At 48.7% G+C, this 18,687-nt stretch overlaps 9 protein-coding genes across 9 annotated transcripts; 5 read left to right on the top strand and 4 right to left on the bottom strand.

The window, feature by feature from the left end:
• Positions 1 to 75: 75 nt before the first annotated feature.
• Positions 76 to 968, top strand: HD556DRAFT_1239273 (Isochorismatase-like protein; the record flags this gene model as incomplete). Its single annotated transcript, XM_041298028.1, has 6 exons — positions 76 to 145; positions 212 to 276; positions 330 to 372; positions 425 to 582; positions 633 to 810; positions 859 to 968. 6 exons carry the CDS (start codon positions 76 to 78, stop codon positions 966 to 968), a joined length of 624 nt encoding a protein of 207 aa, XP_041159101.1.
• A 2,025-nt stretch (positions 969 to 2,993) lies between these two features.
• Positions 2,994 to 4,015, top strand: HD556DRAFT_1309308 (uncharacterized protein; the record flags this gene model as incomplete). The annotated part of the gene is made up of 4 exons (XM_041300258.1): positions 2,994 to 3,315; positions 3,381 to 3,428; positions 3,501 to 3,751; positions 3,878 to 4,015. 4 exons carry the CDS (start codon positions 2,994 to 2,996, stop codon positions 4,013 to 4,015), a joined length of 759 nt encoding a protein of 252 aa, XP_041159100.1.
• A 480-nt stretch (positions 4,016 to 4,495) lies between these two features.
• On the top strand, positions 4,496 to 5,347 carry HD556DRAFT_1444488 (uncharacterized protein; the record flags this gene model as incomplete). Its single annotated transcript, XM_041306784.1, has 3 exons — positions 4,496 to 4,933; positions 4,986 to 5,113; positions 5,167 to 5,347. The coding sequence occupies 3 exons, from the start codon at positions 4,496 to 4,498 to the stop codon at positions 5,345 to 5,347; spliced, it is 747 nt and encodes a 248-aa protein (XP_041159099.1).
• A 729-nt stretch (positions 5,348 to 6,076) lies between these two features.
• HD556DRAFT_1536922 (uncharacterized protein) lies at positions 6,077 to 7,562 on the bottom strand. Its single transcript, XM_041309641.1, has 3 exons — positions 7,253 to 7,562; positions 7,080 to 7,204; positions 6,077 to 7,027 (listed from the first exon to the last, which is right to left on the bottom strand). The coding sequence occupies exons 1-3, from the start codon at positions 7,488 to 7,490 to the stop codon at positions 6,341 to 6,343; spliced, it is 1,050 nt and encodes a 349-aa protein (XP_041159098.1). The 5' UTR covers positions 7,491 to 7,562; the 3' UTR covers positions 6,077 to 6,340.
• Positions 7,563 to 7,655: 93 nt separating this feature from the next.
• On the top strand, positions 7,656 to 8,181 carry HD556DRAFT_1379963 (DAD/Ost2). Its single transcript, XM_041303216.1, has 3 exons — positions 7,656 to 7,907; positions 7,956 to 8,054; positions 8,105 to 8,181. The coding sequence occupies exons 1-3, from the start codon at positions 7,696 to 7,698 to the stop codon at positions 8,169 to 8,171; spliced, it is 378 nt and encodes a 125-aa protein (XP_041159097.1). The 5' UTR covers positions 7,656 to 7,695; the 3' UTR covers positions 8,172 to 8,181.
• HD556DRAFT_1379959 (DUF1748-domain-containing protein) lies at positions 8,182 to 8,911 on the bottom strand. Its single transcript, XM_041303215.1, has 5 exons — positions 8,705 to 8,911; positions 8,617 to 8,654; positions 8,530 to 8,556; positions 8,440 to 8,477; positions 8,182 to 8,375 (listed from the first exon to the last, which is right to left on the bottom strand). Exons 1-5 carry the CDS (start codon positions 8,788 to 8,790, stop codon positions 8,346 to 8,348), a joined length of 219 nt encoding a protein of 72 aa, XP_041159096.1. The 5' UTR covers positions 8,791 to 8,911; the 3' UTR covers positions 8,182 to 8,345.
• A 1,707-nt stretch (positions 8,912 to 10,618) lies between these two features.
• HD556DRAFT_561120 (uncharacterized protein) lies at positions 10,619 to 12,900 on the top strand. Its single transcript, XM_041310955.1, has 4 exons — positions 10,619 to 12,143; positions 12,207 to 12,295; positions 12,351 to 12,537; positions 12,588 to 12,900. The coding sequence occupies exons 1-4, from the start codon at positions 10,877 to 10,879 to the stop codon at positions 12,671 to 12,673; spliced, it is 1,629 nt and encodes a 542-aa protein (XP_041159095.1). The 5' UTR covers positions 10,619 to 10,876; the 3' UTR covers positions 12,674 to 12,900.
• A 1,447-nt stretch (positions 12,901 to 14,347) lies between these two features.
• HD556DRAFT_1239350 (uncharacterized protein) lies at positions 14,348 to 16,065 on the bottom strand (the record flags this gene model as incomplete). The annotated part of the gene is made up of 2 exons (XM_041298034.1): positions 14,348 to 14,776; positions 14,830 to 16,065. The coding sequence occupies 2 exons, from the start codon at positions 16,063 to 16,065 to the stop codon at positions 14,348 to 14,350; spliced, it is 1,665 nt and encodes a 554-aa protein (XP_041159094.1).
• Positions 16,066 to 17,109: 1,044 nt separating this feature from the next.
• Positions 17,110 to 18,642, bottom strand: HD556DRAFT_1481750 (kinase-like domain-containing protein). Its single transcript, XM_041308635.1, has 4 exons — positions 18,397 to 18,642; positions 18,079 to 18,307; positions 17,696 to 18,028; positions 17,110 to 17,643 (listed from the first exon to the last, which is right to left on the bottom strand). The coding sequence occupies exons 1-4, from the start codon at positions 18,598 to 18,600 to the stop codon at positions 17,216 to 17,218; spliced, it is 1,194 nt and encodes a 397-aa protein (XP_041159093.1). The 5' UTR covers positions 18,601 to 18,642; the 3' UTR covers positions 17,110 to 17,215.
• Positions 18,643 to 18,687: the final 45 nt, after the last annotated feature.

Raw genomic sequence — 18,687 nt, 5'->3', positions numbered from 1 at the left:
GCTTCGAAGTTTATATGTAGCGATAAAGTATCGATTTGTTGACTAACGCATAGCCTTCACCTATCTTGTATCACTATGCCCACGGTTACAAAGCTTGTATCAGAGGAGACTGTATTCTTCCTCTGCGACGTGCAAACACGGTTCAGTACGCTTGCTTCTGGATCCACTGTGAACAGCATAAATTGACTGTCGCCGTGTCATTCTGAATCAGAGAATGCCATCTTCGGCTTTGACGAGCTTGTATTGGCAATCAGTAAGATGCTCAAGATAGCAAAGGTAAGATCAACTTCCTATCACGCCTTTACTGCTAGTACATAGATATATACAAGGTGTTGGATATCCCCGTGGTCGTCACGGAACAGAACCCCAAAGGTGGGCCCATCCTCGTCCTTCCTCTTCGAAATGAAACCATCCAAGAGGAAAGCCCTTGGGAATACCATCCCCGATATCGATTTACCTTCCCTGGGGCCCCTTCTCCTTGCTACCATCGAGAAAGGGCTCTTTTCCATGGCGACGCCGGAAGTGAAGGCCCTACTCCATGAACGCCCACAGATAAAATCTGTGGTGCTTTTTGGCATCGAGGTTAGTTTACTCTACGACAATTGGTTCATTAGTCAAATCGGTCCATCCAGTCACATGTCTGCGTGTTGCAATCTGCTCTGGATTTTATCGAGGCAGGATATAATGTCCACGTGATAGCAGATGGTGTCTCTAGCTGTAATAAAGAAGAGATCCCCTTTGCCCTGGCGCGGATTCGACAGAGTGGTGGATACATCACTACAAGCGAGAGTGCAGCCTTTCAACTGCAACGTGCGCTTTTCATTTTAGATTACGGGGAGGCCTACTCATTTATTCCAGGAGATGCTGGTGCTCCCGGGTTCAAATCGTTCTCAAACGTCATCAAGGAAGAGAAGGATAACACGGTAAGAACGTTGCAGAAGCTGTTACAATACCGTGCTGTATTGTAGGCTATAATTTCCCTGCAGTTGTTTGCCATGATTGTGTATCAAATTTCCCCACTCGAGAGAGGAGAACTTTTTCCAATCGACGACCAAGGCAAGAGTGGGAACCGCACCGACTGCATCAAGACCATCAAGGCATCCATTCGTGATGGTCATATAAGCGCTTGCACATATTTACTTTCCGATTCCTTTTAGCTCATTGACGCCGGCGATGCGCACGCCAGACTTCTTCGGTAACAAAATGTTTTTGACTCGCTCGGACTCATCTACATATTGCAAGGATGGAGCGCTTGATCCTGCGCAAGCAGTTTGCGTGCACACCATGCCCATGTACGCGCTCAATCGAGCCCCTCTGATGCTCCACTTTGGTGCACTCCACTCGAGCATTGTTGACGCATTCTCGAACAACCTAGAACTCAAAGGCGAGCAGGACAAGAATAGACCATTACAGTAATACATGCATCCGAGTATTTGACGATATACATCCTGTTTTCTAAAATTGCATCTGGTCGAGCATCAACTGTACTGTCCATGACCTGCTCAATTCGTGCGTTAATATTCACTATCCACTCGAGGCACACGCGGTTCTTGCGCTACAGCCGCTATCCACGTAATGCAGACTTCGGCAATATTAATGAATATTCATGATAAGTACAGCGCTAATGTGAAAGCAGAAATCCGATTCACCGTTCAGATATGCTCATATACAGGTTGCCAGCCATCGGTAAGCAGTCTTAGTTGCAGATTGGTTGACCACCACGCTGTTGACAGCAAGGGGTGGTGAGCAACGGAGTTGAATCCTGGATGCAAAACAAACTACTCGTACTCACCACCACTGGAGCACAGTTATGACTGCAGCATTCAGTACTCTTTTTGCAGCTCTTTAAAGAGGGCTTGCAGCCGCCGGAGTCGGTCTGTGCAGCGACAGACATACATGCTGCTAAGGCAGTAACGACTACGAGGAAGGAGAAATGCATGATTTATGCGAAGTGATACAAGTTTTGTAAAAGGGACTCTGGGACTCTGAGCTACTGAGGCAGACGAAGCTTGCTTTAATACACTGAAAATATGATTGTGGGGAAAACTTGAAGGTTCGCTTTGGAAGATTGGTTGCGCCTGGATGGCAGAACTTCACAACGGATACGGCGTTTAGGATGAATTTATTGGAATCCCAGAATCAGAACCTGCCTTGTATGCATATATCTCCAGTTGATTCATCGTCGGCCACGTTATCTCAAAAGAATGAAAGCCCCAGTCTAGATTGTTAATAATATCGTTTGATAACATGAATAGTTCCGGCAAAACCTGCTCCAGCTGGTTGTCGTCGTTCGAAGTCCTCCCCTCTTGACTGTGTTTCTCCACTGTCTTTTATCTCGAACGACATTCGCGCCAAGCTCTAAGTAATGCAGTGCAAGTGTCGACGGTCCCCGGACAACCGCCACATTGACAAAGGCCAGAATCCTCCTCTGCACATTGAGGCCCCGATTTGGTCCACTCACATCTTCACTGACACCCGGAACGGTATACCATATGAAATTGGACTGCAAGCTGGACATGAACGTCCACACCAGTACGGTGAGCGGGGACGGGTCGAGGTTGTAGAATTTACTGTTCTTGTCTCAGATGTACATCGCGAGCGCGGTCGATCCAGCGTATACCACGATGACCACAAAATACAAAATACAACTTTCCGGATGCTAGGGTGAGCACACCATGCTGAGGGCTGTATATTGATGACGGCTACTACAGACTCCGTGAGTGGCTACGTGACGGTACTTGCAGTGATGCAACAGCAGCTGATCATACCCGTAGACACCACGCCAACAAGAGCATATCTGTCCAGCTTCGTCTGATGCTCGGGGTCTCATGCGGTGCGACTAGGTGGGTTGGGCTATGCCTGAAGCGTCAACTCTAGGAGGGACACAAGTGACAAGTGTGGAAGCCGCTTATCCACATGCAAAATGCAAAAATTTCCGCGGTTAGCGAATTGACCGGCAACAAGCCTAACCTAAGTGCTGCAGCTCAAACAACATGGCGGGCAAAGGCCGCGAGATGGCCAAACGCCACTTATCCAAATGTCCGGTTGTATGCTTCGTAAGCCAGAGAGCGCCAACGCCCAGCCATGCGAACGATCTCAGAGTCTACTTTCTGGGCCAGGTCGAAAGAAGCGTCACCAATGCTGAAGGAATGTCCGAAGGTAGTACCCCAACCATGAGTGACCAGAATGCCATTGATCCGTGCGAGTGTGCGGCAAGCACCATTGATCATATCTGCGCGCGAGAATCTCGCCAGAAGAATAAAGGGTCAGATGCTAGTGCAAGGATAGCTCGAACAAGGTTGTGCAATGCGCTGAGTGGGCAGATAATACCTTGTACTGTTAGGGATACAAACTGTATCACCAGCTCATGCTGTATGCAGGTCTAGGCGTGCATAGGCTTGACCAAGTAAATCAGTCCCGAAGGGTGGGTGAGGTGACGGGTAGGAGTGGGGCCGGAGAGGGAGTTGACTGAGACTTCACAAAAATGCATCATGCTAAAGGTGCAGCAGGCCATTTCCTGGACACAAGTGTCGAAGGGTTCATTGAGGCAGAAAGTGCTTTTCAGGAGAGTGAGCATGATGAGGGTGATTGGATGGACTTGCAACGGGTGGTGTGTACGTTCTACATGATGCGTTCGTGGTCATCCATGGGACAATGGCAAGGGCCAGCTCTGTGCCAAGCTCAGACAGCGGCCAGGTATTTCCTGACAACGGAGACTGAGACAGGCTCAAAGGGCTGTAACGTGGCCCAGGTATGGGGTCATCAGGTGCTGAGTCTGTAGCTGCCCACAAGGCAAATGAGTGGAGCACAGCAAAGGAGGCAGGCGAAAGTTCTTGGTGATAGAGGATATGTCACAGAAGAGGTGGAACTTGGGTAGGCCCGATCCATAGGACACATTATCGTGAAGGGGCACCGGAGAGGCACGGGCAGCAGTGCCAGCGAGTACAGTCGTCTAGCGTCCCGACAGGCCACTGGGTTATTCGTGCGAGGCGTGCCATCATCACAATGGGATTAAGAGCCCACGGAGGTGTTCTGGTAGTAAACACGATACCCAAGTGGTCACAGAGGAAAGTCATGTAGAAATGGGGTCAAATCGCCACGGGATATACTACCTGAGTGCGTCCGTCTGGGAAGAAATTGTGTAGTTATGTATGGTGGTCTCTCAGAGTCCTTGATGCATGCATGATGGGTTAGTACTCCGCTTAAGTTAAGCAAAATGGATTCCCACGATGCACTGGCATAATGCTCAGCTGCAGCCTGCAGGTGTCGGTAATGCACCAGCACGCATAGCATGTTGTGCTGCGTATTTACAATCTATTTCAATTTACCTGATCAGATGCGTGACTTATAATCCGCCGTTGCTGTTACTACCTCTGGAGTTAACACGGCTTCCGTCGAGGATCGCGCGGGCCGTGGCGTACACAGCTACCTTAAGTACTTGTCTCGATTATCTCTTCGCTTTATAGTCCTTCTGATGCATCCGAGTCTGATCAAAATGCCCTCTTTTGCGGTCAAGGCTTTGATCCAGATTTTTTTCAAAGATTTGGACCTGCCCAAAGGATTCGCGGTTCGGTCGAGGTACCTCGCAAAGAACAGACGTACACAACGCACCTCAACAACCACCCACTATCACGATGGCGATTACTCTATCGCTACAGACATCCTTAACGAGTGTCTCGTTCCTTCACCCCCTCCCCATTCGAATTCATCACCAGTGCACCCTGGTTCTGTGACGGGGGATCCAGGTCTCGAAGTCTCCATCAATATTTCCTCTACCAGATCCTCCCGTCGGGATTCCTTTGCCCGCACAGCTTCTGGTATGGCTCAGACATTTTTACCTTTCGTCCAGGGCATTACAGGTGCAATTCCAGCTGCCGGTCCTCCGATGCAAGCTGCTATTGGTGGACTATTGTCAATCCTTCAAGCCATACATGTGAGAGCTTATTTTATTCCCAGGATGTATCTTGACTCAAAGGCTGTCACAGAGACGTAGTCAGAATAAGGCGGACCTAGATCGCCTGAGGACACGACTTTATCAACTAAGCTCACATCTGTGCAACGTCCCGACCGCCCAGTATCGCTTTGAACAATGCCAGAGGGATTCAATAATTAGGTATGTGCCTTCTTGATGTGTTATTGAAGTCACCCTGTATTGAGTGTACTCAGGATTCTGCAAGAGACCTCTGCCCAGCTGACAAGGTCGCAAAAACATCGTCTCGAATATGCATCCGTCACACAAGCTAGCGCCGGATGCTTCATTGAAAATCGACCATTATCTGGTGAATTATTCGGTTTTGTTCTACTCTCTCAACACCGTTTACATGCACTTACGGTTCTGCTTTATTAGAAGTCATCTCAAATGCAAAGTCAACACAATATCCATATCCATGAAGTGTTGTCAATTCTGCGGAAACTGCAGGATCCCATGGGACCCACTGCGATGAAGTTGACTGCAGCTGTCACACTTCATAACCCGAACACTAGAGGTGCTCTGGCCGCATTCCCCTCTCAGAATGTGCGTGTCATCGTCTTTTGGGTCACTTGCCCGACGCTGATGGTGCTCTGGTCGCATTCCGTTTTCAGTTGGTGCATCCTCTCGTGTTATGCATCACTTACCCGACGCTGACGGTGCTCTGGCGATGTCCCGCTCTCAGCGAGTGCGTGTTCTCGTCTTATCTGTTGCTTCCCTGACGTTGATGATGCTCTGTGCGCGTCCTACTCTCAGGCTGCGCGTGTGTAGCAGAATATGGGTACAACCGCATTAAGGAGATCGAGGAAGACAGTAACACTTACTAATATGAAGAAGATTGAGCGGAAGGTCAGAAAGTTTCTCAGGTGAACCCGGAGTGTTCAAACTCAAGGCTACTCTGAAATACGCGTCAAACACTTTGCTGCACCTCATGTACTATTATCTTGTCCGAACCACTCGATTTTCCATCCCGAGAGAGAAGTAGATTCAGGCATCTATAAAGTATATTAGTTGAAATTTTGAAGTTGTATGTACTCCCAAACATTTCACATTAGAAATTGCATCTCAGGAGAGTCGCGCATACGCCTTGCTTGAATGACGAGTCACACCAGATTGATGTGGGCACGTACTGGTAGAATATTCAAAGTATATCGTATTGGTGCATGAATTTGGATACCCCACCCCAAGATAGTCCATTCAAGGCTTCTCCAAGATGCGACGACCTGCCAACTTGAGTTTATGATCAGATCAATAGCATTCCGCTATGCGGAAAAGTTTAAAACGAACGGTATAAGTATGGATGTTATATATCTAAGTAGACTGAGCAGTGAATTATGCCAAAACACCGTAAATTTCTGCAGCTCCATCCATCTACTTTCGGAATGGCTGAGCGCCAACTTTCGCACTGGTGAATGACAGGTACCGTTCGTTAACCGTTTCCCAATTCAGCACGCTCCAGAACTCCTTCATATATTTCTCCTTGCCCCACACTCCATGATCGAGAAGCCAGCAATGCTCGTGAATGCTGACACAGAATAGAGGGTAGATCTTTTCGCCCAAATTACGTAGGCTCCTCGCGGAGGAATCAATCCCCCGATCTGCGCGCTCATCATCGTAGAAAGAACGCGCGCCATCTAGGTGACTACGCGGTGATGAGTGCAGTGTTCGTACGGGGGCAGAAGGGTGCAGTGGCCCAGGGCCCTGAGACATGCCTGACGTGGGTGATGTCGGTGTGCTGCCTAGCCCCGTGTTCAAGTGCGTTGGCTGTGGGCCGTCGCGGAACCTGCCCTCGTGAAGCACCTCATGACGACCCGCAGGGTTTTCCGTGCACGCACGCGAGCGAACAAGAAGCGTGCCGGCAGCGAAGGTGGGCTGAATGGCAAGGTTGCCTACAGCGTCCGTGATAAGCCAGATGTATCCCGACCCCGACATTCCTCTGGCGGCGGAAGAAAAGTTGTTGATGAAATGCGGCAAGCTACCGAATTGGGTGCGGATGGATGGGGCTATGAGAAGATTGTGAATCTTATCTTCGTAGTTTTCATCTTTTTTTGGAGGTCGCTGTCAAGTAAATTAGTATGGTGAAATAGCTAGATGGGGGAGTTGGACACACAAGGCAGTTGAGAAAGAACGAATTGTTGAGGGCGTGACTTGCATAGGAGAAGCCAAGGGCATCTTTTCCAGAGCTAGCAGTGTCGATCACGAGTTGTGTGACGCTCTTTCGCTGGTCAGCAGCATCTGTACATGCGTAAGTTATAAGCAAATTGCTCACAAAACCACACTTACCAGGAAACATCTCGTTCAACCGGTCTAGCAAACCTTGCTGATACTCCTCAGAAACCATTTTAAGCGTCCTTGGCGACATAAAGTTTGCAAGGCCCTCATCGACCTTGTAGTCGAGTTCTATCCGAGAGTGTAGGTGTCTCCGTGCACCCCAAAATTGCCTTGGACATTTCGTGCTCTTCCATGCAGACAATGCACCGGTAAGAGAAGACGACGCTCGACACAGACCAGCACTGCTCATGACAAAGAATGGCGACTACAAATTAAGTAGAAGGTAGTTCGGCCTTGGACGAGACGTGCAAGTTAGTGAAAGACTTATTTTTTGAACGTGACGGGCGGGTCGGGGTCTTTTCAAGTTGCCGGCCTTCTTTGTTTGGACGAGACTGTTTCCTCCACGTCGTCGTCACTTTCAAGTAAAGCAGTTTGTTAGCCGTCACTCGTTCAACATGGCTGGCCCAAAGTCATCCTCAAAACCCTCAACTGCGTCGTCAGAAACCTATGTGGCAGTTTCAACGTTGTGGAAATCATACCTTGATCAGACCCCCGACCGCCTCAAGTTCATTGACGCTTTCTTGGCGTTCACTGTGCTTAGCGGAGTGCTGCAGTTCGTGTATTGCGTACTTGTCACGAACTTTCCTTTCAATGCATTCCTTGCCGGGTGAGTTTACTGGTTAGCATGTCAGGCATGTATTGAGTGCCTTTACAGGTTTGCAAGCTCAGTAGGCCAGTTCGTTCTGACCGCATCCCTCCGCGCACAAGTCAACCCCGAAAACAGATCTGAATTCAAGGAAGTCTCGCCTGAAAGGTATGCGTATCCTTTCTTATGTCTGTCATAGATCCTCATTCTCGGCATAGGGCATTTGCAGACTTTGCCCTTGGCTCCATTGTGCTGCACTTCTTCGTATTTAACTTCCTCGGATGAACGTGTATAATATTAAGTGGAACTGGTCGCGCAAGCACACAATTCTACTGCAACCTGCTCATTAAGCTTAAGGCTGTAAGCAAATTATGTGTCATCGGAATAAAATATTGCAAACAGTGAGTGCGGTCCGTTATCACGAATTGGCAGGAGGAACACAAATGGGAATTGGGAAACTCAATGCCTCCTCTCGAAAGAACTGGAGCGCTGTTATACGTGGTTGTCAGTGACGTGCAGTGTGAGATATGATGATAGAATGTCCAGCACGTACTCCGAATACAACGACTGCAAAGTCGAATACGTATTCACCTAAAACACATGAGCAAATGAAATAGTTGATAGGGTGGGACAGTTTACAGACCGACTTCGAGATACGACCGCAACAGTTCTAGTCGAGAACAACGCGTGAACAAGTGTTCTCAATTCAGGTCATGGAGTTTGGACTCACGGCGAATGTCCTTGTTTGGAACTTGAGACAATGCAGGTCTGTAGTGGAATGAGGGTCAGCATCATGACCAGCAGCGTGGTAGACGTACGTAAGGCCTGTTGAGCGTCTTATGCCAGCGAGGAATGCACTGATAATGAATGCATCTAAGCCGAGGTGAAACAGCCACCCAAACATCTTTGCAGGTTGTAGGTTTACGAATACAGCAAAGCAGACTGTCGCTGAGGATAACTTCTGGAGTCGGGGACAGGGCGGACTTATCACTGAGTGAAGCTTAAGTACAGATTCCCACGGAGGCTAGCTGATAGTACTAAGATCCAAGTCCGACTCGGAGTCAGTCAAGATCGTTCAACAGCCATGTAAGAGCTTGGCGCCTAATACTTAGAGGTGATGAACTCTCAAGCTTCAAGCTTCAAGTTTCATATCAAGTAAGTACGTGGATTACGACGAACAAGTTGCAGAAACCAAGTTTCAGGTGAGGTATCATTTGCACGGGTGAAGGAGCCTACTAAATAGTATCTAGTTCTGTATCAGAAAAAAGGTCGGATCAACGGTAACTTGTGCAAGGAAAACTGTCTCGAGCTATTACTCCATGTACTATGCACCTGTCTACTGTCCGACATTATGACACGCTTGTGAGATTCACCTGCAACTTAGATATCCGGCAGCATCATAACTTAATGTCTTCATTGCAAAGAGCTGTAAGTGGACTGATGTCTTCCTGATGCGCGTTGATCAACTTTGCAGATCACTAATAACTCGCGCGTTTGAGTCAGTGCCGACGGCCATACTGCATCAATGTGCCCAGAGGCACGACTCACTAGGCAAAAAAAATAGGTCTGCCATACGGGTGAATTATGTTATCAAGTCCAGGAAAACTACTGTTAATCACACAAAGTCCAAGAGGGCAGTCAGCGCATTGTGAGTCAAAAAAGCAAAACCTGGGACAATCATTGGCGCCAGCCGCGTCAGCGGGCATGGCAGAGATTGATGATGCTACTGCAGTAACGACGGCGAGGACAATTGCAGAGGAGAAACGCATTAATGGTTTGTGATTCGTGTGACTGGTATCAAATAATTCTCAGGGAGAGAGTAGGAAGACGGCTGGCTTTTATGTGCTGAATATTGTTCTTTGAAATTCTTGCCAGTGCGTGGTTATGCCTTCAAACAGATGTGGATATCTACAATGCCAGCAGATTGCCAGCCAAGGTCATAGTATTGGTAATTTTGTCACGGTGTGGAACTACTGAACATTCGCGTTTCCACCCGGCCGTCGGCTCGGTATCAAAAGTACTCAAACATATCGAAGCTATCTTTGTATGAGTTGACAATCCTCATTACTTCATGTCGTTGACTCGGAAGGTCGACCGATTCATCGGATGGATCGCTCGACCCTCAGTGACATGATGCGACCGTGTGACAGGGACTGTACAAATGAGTGCACATGTCGTCTGACCGAGGAATGAAGCTGAGCTGATAAGTATGTCCAGCCCTATGGACAATAGCATTACAAAAATATACAAATTGAGCGCTGCTATGGTATAGGGCCGGGTCCTTGCAATCTATCTCCATGGTGAGGACAACTGCAGTTCCTGCACTTTGGAGGTGACGGGCTTTGCCGCTGCGATACGACCTGACGCGGCGGACGCCCCAGTTTTCGACTCCGCCAGGTGTAAAAATATTTGTCATTTTTAATTTCAAAGCTCACCTGCCTGCCAGTCCTGGTATCCATCTTGACATTTTATCGCAGGTTTCGTCCTGCGCGCTGAAAAAAAAACATGGACTGGCGAAATAAACTGTCATTGAGTTGAGTGAGAGTGAAGGATATGTGTGCAGTACATTGCAAGGAAGGTAGGCTTGACCGTGACTAGCTCTCGATGATCGCCATCCTGACATGTGCACTTTCAGTAATACACTACAGTGCGATAAAAAACATTGTACTACAACTTTTGGGTGTCTTTCATATAGGCTATAGTTGGTTTTGCTCAAGCCACCGCTTTGGGCTGGCTTGGGCTCACAGCCCAGGCTTGAAATCTGGTAAGCCTGAGCTCCTTTAAAGCTAGGTCCAGGGCAGTGCTTTCAGGCCAAACCAGGCCCGATCATGATGCTAATCACTAATTGCAATGTGATGTAAATCGACGTTGCAACAACTGCTCGAAGTCACCCTAGGTCACCTTGCACCAGAGATCATGGTCGTAAGTGAGATATATTTAATTTGCCTGTCTATAATGCGCTGGCCTCCCTGTCTCTGCCTCCCATCATTATGGCAGATTCTTCCGAACTGACAGAAGAAAATTCGCATCCTTCCAGCCTTCTTACATCTAACACACTCTCGGGTCACCAGAGCTTTGACTCGATAATATCTGATGCAAAGTCCACTGCTGATACTACAGCCGATTTCTACTACCACGGTCTGACGAGTCGCAGATATGCCCTTGTCGGAGTGGCATGTTCAATTATCTTTAGTTGCTTATTCATCATTGCAGGTGTCATCACTTTCGCCAATCACGGCATCCTAGGAGTAACCAGGCTGTTCAACCTGGTCAATGTTGATAAAGGTGCATTGCAGGGGATATTGACCCTGATACTTGACTTAATCGTCATGTTATGTACCGAGTCCATAGGCTTCGTACATGGTGTCTCATTGCGCGCTGCGCTAGCCTCAGAGTCTCGGCTTCGTTTCAACACCAATCTGCGCCTTCTCACCGCAGCTCGTGGATGGTATAACCCCAACGGCGCCCTGTTTAACGGCATCGCGGCTGTCCTCCTCATTATATCCTACAGCTCAGCCTCAGTCGTCGTATGTTTGGACCAAAATAACTGGGAGACATTCCAAACAGTTGATGAGGGCATTGCCATCGCAGGGATACCTCTCCTCATTTTGGGTGTCGCACTCCTCCTCCAGGTGATCATTGCATTGTCAGGGATGCGGGCTGTTAAAGCCTTGACGTGGAGTTCTTCACCATTCGACTTGACCGCCGCGCTAGTCCACCACGCACAATTGACCCCCAATACTTTCCGGTGCATGCGTCGTGTGTCTGACATAGACACGTATGGAGGCCCGGCAAAACCACCAGAGACACAGCCCTCCGCATGGCATGCTCACCCTAGCATCCGGAAAGTTGTCATTTCTCTTTGGGTCATCGTTGCAGCATGCGCTGGATGGGCCGTACTCGTCATGTATGTCTGGGACCGCTTCCCTACCAGCTCTCTATTTGAATTTAGCACCTATCCGCTGACCCTACAAACGTGGTCGTTCTTCCGGAGCGCGCGGTCCAATGCCATCGTGTATTTGATGCCAGGTTCCGATCTTGAGGTGGGGATTCTGCTCTATATCAACATTGTATTTCTCCAGGGACCGTTGACGCTTGGGCTACATTGCTCGGAGCTCATCGCGAATGTCATCCGAGATGAAAGACAGTGGAGATGCGCTACCAGAAGCAAAGGACTCAGAGTGGCGATGAACCCACTGGAGTCGATTTTTAATCATCCGATCTGTCTCATACTTTTCATCGCGAAGCCCTTCCTGCGTGAGTCATTCACGCTTAGTATTTTTTGTCAGTGTCATTGAACACTATCCTCGACGATCACAGACTGGATGTTTGGGCTTTCATTCGGCATATATATCTCCGCCGCTAACGAAACCCTAGACTTCATTCCGATAGCGATGTACACTGCTCAAGTACGCAATCCCTGCCCATGTAAAATCGTTACAACATTCTCATACATATTTGCAGATCTGGAACTTATGCATTGCGCTCTTTATATTTGCCTGTTTCTTCACTTTCGTCGCACTACGCCGACCGTCCGGTCCCCAGCCAGCTGCATACGGCCACCTCCAGACACTCGCCGACCTTGTGGACGAGTGGTCGCCTGTGATGTGGTGGGGACACAAGGAGGATGGAATTCCGTACTGTCATGCTGGTAGGGTACTTGTATACTCACGATGATGATGCATTGACACTTTTGAAAAGGGACAAGCGATCACCCACTGCCGGATGTGAAGTTGGACTGCATCTATGCTGGTTCCGGTGCTGGTTCTCTGGTACCCCTCTCGTGAGAGGCACTTTCTTTGCTTTTGAAGGGAATTTTGTGTGGTGATCGATAGGAGCGGGGCGACGTTTTGACTGGAACGTACCAAAAACGGATAGATGGAATATCTCAGTCTCTATATCAGAACTGAGATGCGAATACGTCTCTACTCGAGACTTTATACTAGAAATTTCAGTATCATATATATGTGACTTTTAATGTTGGTCTTGCCGAACGGATTGTTAAATTCGGCAAGTGCTGTCCGTGACTATCTGTGACATTTGTGTGATTCACGAAAGTCACCATAGTAGACTGCCAAAATTTGGCCAAACTCTAATATTGTTCTTTCCAGTCATTGACAGCTTCACTGACCGATGACATGCACCAGGATGCCTAGACGGTATTGGAAAAGCATCAACGGAAAGCTATTGCGAGGTCGAAAGCTGGCAGTTACTTTGCTTATCAAGCTCCGCTCGAACCAGGTGGGCAGGGTGATGCGCGGCCGACTATCGTGAGTACGATGAAGAAGTGGAATTCATACTCGGTCTAAAGGGTGAGTTTTATGTTCAGAAGGGTACCTATCAACTTACCTTTGAATTGTCAGTACCGATATCAACACGATTACGATGAAGGCAAAGTTACGCCAGATGGAATCAAGCACCACTAATTCATTTAATTCGTTACAACCAAAACCACCGACATTGGCTGCGTTGTTAAGTTCGGCCTCAAGGCAGTGTCGTGGTTTGGAGGTTCTCTCTTTTCCAAAAAATCCCGCAGGCCCAATCGTTCGGTGTTCTACCACCCATGCGGAACCTCCTACCCATCTAGGGCTTTCTACGGACGCCGATACCACACCTTCGGCATCGCTACCCATACTCAACACTCAACCACAAGTCGTTAAGCCATCCATGTTTTGTAAATGCATATTACCTGGTGTGAAGATCATCAAAGAACGTAGCAAATGAAGATAATGCTCGGTATCACACCTCCATTATACTGACAACGATCTTCGCTAGACCTGTATGATTAATACCTGCCAGAGATCGTTCCGATGGTATACAGCCTTCTTCGCCAGATTCGTCATACATCTTAGCGCACTTCCAAGTTGTCCTGATGTAGTCCCGTATGAAATATACTATCAGCATGATTTGAGAGTTCTCGCGTTCTCATGGGTGTCACTTTATACCATCAGGCAATTGACCTGAGAATGACATATGGTACGTATCAGGTAGACTTTTAAAGCATAAGACACGTTTCCTGATGCCAGACGACGAGCCTCGTGCCGTTAGTCAACCTGTAAGGGTGAGGGAATGACAGTGTGTTTTTTGACCTTAAGCTTGATCGGTTATTCACAAGTGGCTCCCATTCTGAGCCAGGTACGACCGAGCGGGCTCTGGTCAATCTGATAGAAGGATGGTTGCTCAAGCGGGAATCAAGTACTATGCTGTGCATCATGATAACACCAGGGCTAACAACCATGATGATGACGACAGGCACCACGAATGTCCAGGAATTTTCTGGGCTAGTACCGTGGCTCAGACAGCTGAGGATGATGCAACACAGTTAACGTTCATGTGCGGTACGAACATCACACACCATCATGGCATGCAACGTCGGACAAGATACCCCTTCAACTAGCCCTCCCATTAAACAAATCAAGAAATAAGAAATAAAGCACACAATCTGCGCCCAAGATATGTTCCTACGACAGAACTGTATCCAATAAAAGGTTCATGAGACCAAGGAAGAATAACGATGAGGTACATGCCACGATAAGACCGCCGATCCAGGCAACCCTAAGCTGTGCAGCTTGGGCTGCAGTTTCAATGATCACATTGTATGCAGCCTCTCCCCTACTGACCACGCTAGAATTGCAGAAGCATGTATTGTAGAAGCTGGAATACACGAACGCGCACGCCAACACCAGCCATATAGAGTTTGCAACTGCTAATGCTTTGCCCGCCCATCGCAGCCAGTGCGACAGCACCAAAGCAACGCGTGCAGACAGTACCCTTCGATGGGAATAACCTGCGGAGTAGTGCGCGAGGATACTAGACATCAGGAGCATCATCCAAATTAAGGTCGATGTGACTCCAAACAGCAGGTAACTCAGAGATCGACACCCCATGCGCTGCCTGAAGTTAGCCAACTTGACCACACATCACGTATGTCGAAAAAACGCACTGTAGTAGGGGTGAACCATGCCATCATGAACGCTGCCCCGACTGTTCCCCACTGTAATACAAGCGAAGCACACGAAGCGATGGCCATTCTTGTGAACACACCGGGTGCCCAATGGCTGCGAGGTACACCGTGGGGCTCGGTGCAGTACGCGACGATATTCCTGGGTGACCCACGTCGATTGCTGGGGTGGATGGTATCAGAGGTGTCGGACTCGACCCAATCACTTCCCAAAGTAACGGGAATGCAGTTTTGAGCCTTCTCTGATGCCATCTCGAACATCAGGAAGACAGTGTCAGCTGTTGATGCCCATCGCAACGAACGTGAGTAATTAAACACTGGAGGGGTAAGGAGCTCGTCTGGAGACATCACATCCTTCTCCCGAGCAGTTATTGTTAAAGCTCTTCGGGCGGATGCACTTGACGTTCCCATATAAGCACCTGCTGGCCCTATGTGTGCATGCTGGTCTGCATGGCTATAAGCCGCTTGTAAGCGACGAAAATCACATTTGGGGGAGAGTTGCAACCATCCAACGACTATTGGGATCAACCACAGCCACAGTGAACCAGTGGCGTCGCCGTCGGAATGAGAACTTGTGTAAACGTCCGCTGGTGAGTTGATTACATTCATGATATAGGCGATAACGACCCAGGCGACGGACGTCGCGGACGCAATTGACCATGTGTGTGTGTAGTCCACAAATTCAGAGAACCATTTCCACCAGCAGCCATTTTCAGGCAGGACGATAAGAGAGGGGAAACGACCGGGATGGAGTCTTAGCGGAACTTGCTGAAGGCTGCTCAAGATAGAGACTGCGAAATCTGAATTGGGATAGTCCACCGATTGATTAAATCGGCGGGTGATCCAGCGAGAATTGAGGAGGGTGATGAATAAAGAGTAACCAGCGAGTACCGGTGACCCGACAGTTAACACAGCAGACATGAGATTGTCGAGCCTGTACTGTGCCCCAAAGGGGAGCTGCGAGATCAGTGCAAGGTTTGGCAGTAACCATGTGCTGAAATCTTGCGAAAATACGGGCCACTGAAAAGGTTCCCGTCCGGTCCCACAGACTGAGGTGCACAGCGAGTAGCTTATCGCTGTCGCATCAGACACATTAGATATGGGATTTCCGTTGCCATCGAGTAAACCAGCTAAATTTTGTGTAGCGTTCGCATTCGTCACGATGTCAATTAGACATTGAGTGAAGTTGAGTCCAGCTACCCTTTGGACAGCGTGCATCAGTACTAGTAGGAGACCTAGCAAGGGGGTGAATGAGAAACCAGACCACCAATGATCCACCCATTGCACTTACATGCTTGAGTGCCTGTCTGCAACTTGAAGCGCATCCAGCTCAGTTATGCAAGGTATGTACTGCCAATGTAGGATTTTTCTTGACGAGATTAATAGCATTATATGTTTGAATGAAGGCGCTCACCAGATAGTTTTTAGAAAGGTCACTGTTGTTTGACAGTGGGCCGTCGGGGTGCTTTATGAGTGATAAAGTCTCTGGACTCGGTGGCTTCCGAGTGGACCATGACGATACAAATGTGTGCGGCAGGATTGGAATGACAGATGCGTAATGCCTATCGCATCGCGACGATACAGCTTGTTGTGTCATGAGCTATTATGAAGTTTGATCTGCGGCGATGAACTTTTCCTGTGTCTGCCATTGCCAGGAGTCGGCGCTGGGAAGTGGGTAATTGATGCAGGGGTAGAGATATTGCACAATAATTGAACTTACGTACGGTGTTCGCTTGGCATCGCGACCTCCTCGGAGTACTTCACGTGTGTGGATCACGTAATCACATAAGTTGAAGACATCCCCAAGTCGACTAACCAGAAAGTTGGGAATTGAGAGTATCAGCTACAGGTTGGCATGCACATTGTACAGTATGGCATCACGAAGCTTTACATAGTAAAACGCACATCGCGAGACATCTCGACATCAGCGATCAGGGGCAGCAGAGGCAACCCAGTGTCACCGTTGTCATCCACACCTGCCGTCACAGATGAGCTCAGTTCCATCTGATAACCTCCCCATTGCTCAAAGTCCGAGGCGAAATAACTTTGGGGCAGAGCGCGTTTATAATCGCTCGCCTGGTCAAGTTCCTCGCGACGCTTCTTGACAGTTTCCCACTCGTCGTGCCATGCTCTGCGTCCTCCCCATTCGATGGGCATGCCTTCCCCATTACCATGAGAAAAATCCAGGCCAAATGCAGTGATCTTGACAAAGGGATATTGGAAAGTAATGAATCGGTCCCGCAACGGTAACGTGTCTGCGAAGGTGTGATTACCAAACTTCTGGAGGAGGAGATCGACGTCGGTTTTGCTGATCGTCCAGGGAGAAGGAACAGGTTGGACCTAGATAAATAAAATCAGCTTGGCTGGTTTAAATACGAGAAGGAATATGAAGTTTCTCGCCCGGGTAGCACACAAATCGCATCAGCCGAGGAAATATGTAGCAGTAGGAGTCAGAGAGCGGCCAAGCGGGACTCGGCGTCAAACTGCCCTCAGTAGGCGAGGAGGAGATGGGAACAACATTCATGTCAGTGGAAGAGAGGACTCCTTGTCCGATACAGACGACTACAATACTCTGGAGCTTGCTTCGTTCGTCTATTCCAACTCGGAGAACAACCGCAGGGCGGACCGCTGTGTCCCATTTTTCAGGGGAGAGACTGGGATCCCGCCAGAACAATGGATCACCCGCTCGAGCGCTGTATTCCTCAATAGTTGTGCGAACATCGATTTGGCAGCATACAATCTGTCCAGGGCAGAACGGAATGGTATCCACGCATATAAGGGGACGGGACAGAGAGTCTATGAGGAGCGCTCAGTCGAAAAAAAATACGTTCAGTAAAAATCAGCAGACCTGACGAAGCCTCAGCCGGAATATTCCAGTTGATTGTAGCAGGGTCCGGTAAGCCAGCTAGTGCACGAGTTTCCTGTATTTGAAAACGCAGCAGCTCGTAGTCTGGTAGTTGATCAAACTTCAAGCTGCGTGCGTAGTCGATCATTTGACCAATGCAAGGTAAGCCATCTGGGGACATGTCAGCACCGCTAAATTGCTGCTTTTTGATTCTAACTTGGACTTCCTGATTCTTGCTTGTTCCATGTCGAGTGTTGTACGTCCATGGAAGGTCTCCCCGAGCAAGACTGAGGAGCGTATAGCCAAGAGATTCTATATCGTCACGCGGAGCTGATCCTACATTCCTGTCAGGTAAGAGGAAAGCATATAATACTGGGCCAACTTACGAATGTGACGATGGATGTTCAAGCTGACGTACCCCAGCGTACCAATGGCATGCGATGTCAGGGGTTCATCCGTAGAGATGTTGGGTTGGGCCTCACGTGCGATAGCCCGGGTGAGCCCATAGTCGACCAGATACAAACGCTTAGGATCGGTGGGGTGGAGGATGATGTTCCCAGGTTTGATGTCGCAGTGAACAAGTTTGTTCGTGTGTATGTGTTCGAGAGCCGAGATCTAGCGCAAGGTCAGTATGAGCCTACTAATGGACTAGAGATGACTCGTGCTACATACCATCTGATCAGCGACCATTAAGGTGTTTTTACTGCCTGTAGAGGACGGCGTGCTCGCACTTCACCAAGGTTCATCCCGAGGAGCTGCATAGCAAGATACTCGAAATGCTCCAATCGTCCATAAGCGAAGACTTTTGGAATGGAAGGGTGCCCCTGCAGACGCTGCAGAACCCGTCGCTCATGATCCAAGATGGTGGTTTTGAGTGCAAGAGATGCTCGGGATTTCTTGATAGCCATGATCTGACCGGTGACTAATCGAGTGGCCTTGTACACCCGTCCCTAAGAGAATGTCAGGCATAGAATAACAGAGGACAGCATGGGCGT

The sequence above is a fragment of the Suillus plorans genome (genome assembly GCF_016647745.1).
Source record: "Suillus plorans strain S12 chromosome Unknown HD556scaffold_36, whole genome shotgun sequence".
Classification (NCBI taxonomy): Eukaryota; Fungi; Basidiomycota; class Agaricomycetes; order Boletales; family Suillaceae; genus Suillus; species Suillus plorans.
Note: the sequence above shows the minus strand (reverse complement) of the source record. Positions and strands in the feature narration are given on the sequence as shown.

Coding starts and splice junctions, on each gene's coding strand:
- HD556DRAFT_1536922 (XM_041309641.1), bottom strand. CDS start 7,490: ATGAGCAGTGCTGGTCTGTGTCGAGCGTCGTCTTCTCTTACCGGTGCA. Junction 7,205..7,252: donor GTTGAACGAGATGTTTCCTG/GTAAGTGTGGTT, acceptor ACGCATGTACAG/ATGCTGCTGACCAGCGAAAG. Junction 7,028..7,079: donor CGTTCTTTCTCAACTGCCTT/GTGTGTCCAACT, acceptor TTTACTTGACAG/CGACCTCCAAAAAAAGATGA.
- HD556DRAFT_1379959 (XM_041303215.1), bottom strand. CDS start 8,790: ATGTTTGGGTGGCTGTTTCACCTCGGCTTAGATGCATTCATTATCAGT. Junction 8,655..8,704: donor AGACGCTCAACAGGCCTTAC/GTACGTCTACCA, acceptor ATTCCACTACAG/ACCTGCATTGTCTCAAGTTC. Junction 8,557..8,616: donor TCCAAACAAGGACATTCGCC/GTGAGTCCAAAC, acceptor GTTCTCGACTAG/AACTGTTGCGGTCGTATCTC.
- HD556DRAFT_1481750 (XM_041308635.1), bottom strand. CDS start 18,600: ATGGCTATCAAGAAATCCCGAGCATCTCTTGCACTCAAAACCACCATC. Junction 18,029..18,078: donor GAACATCCATCGTCACATTC/GTAAGTTGGCCC, acceptor ACAGGAATGTAG/GATCAGCTCCGCGTGACGAT. Junction 17,644..17,695: donor TCCGGCTGAGGCTTCGTCAG/GTCTGCTGATTT, acceptor CGCTCCTCATAG/ACTCTCTGTCCCGTCCCCTT.
- HD556DRAFT_1379963 (XM_041303216.1), top strand. CDS start 7,696: ATGGCTGGCCCAAAGTCATCCTCAAAACCCTCAACTGCGTCGTCAGAA. Junction 7,908..7,955: donor TTCAATGCATTCCTTGCCGG/GTGAGTTTACTG, acceptor GTGCCTTTACAG/GTTTGCAAGCTCAGTAGGCC. Junction 8,055..8,104: donor AAGGAAGTCTCGCCTGAAAG/GTATGCGTATCC, acceptor TTCTCGGCATAG/GGCATTTGCAGACTTTGCCC.
- HD556DRAFT_561120 (XM_041310955.1), top strand. CDS start 10,877: ATGGCAGATTCTTCCGAACTGACAGAAGAAAATTCGCATCCTTCCAGC. Junction 12,144..12,206: donor CATCGCGAAGCCCTTCCTGC/GTGAGTCATTCA, acceptor CGACGATCACAG/ACTGGATGTTTGGGCTTTCA. Junction 12,296..12,350: donor TAGCGATGTACACTGCTCAA/GTACGCAATCCC, acceptor ACATATTTGCAG/ATCTGGAACTTATGCATTGC.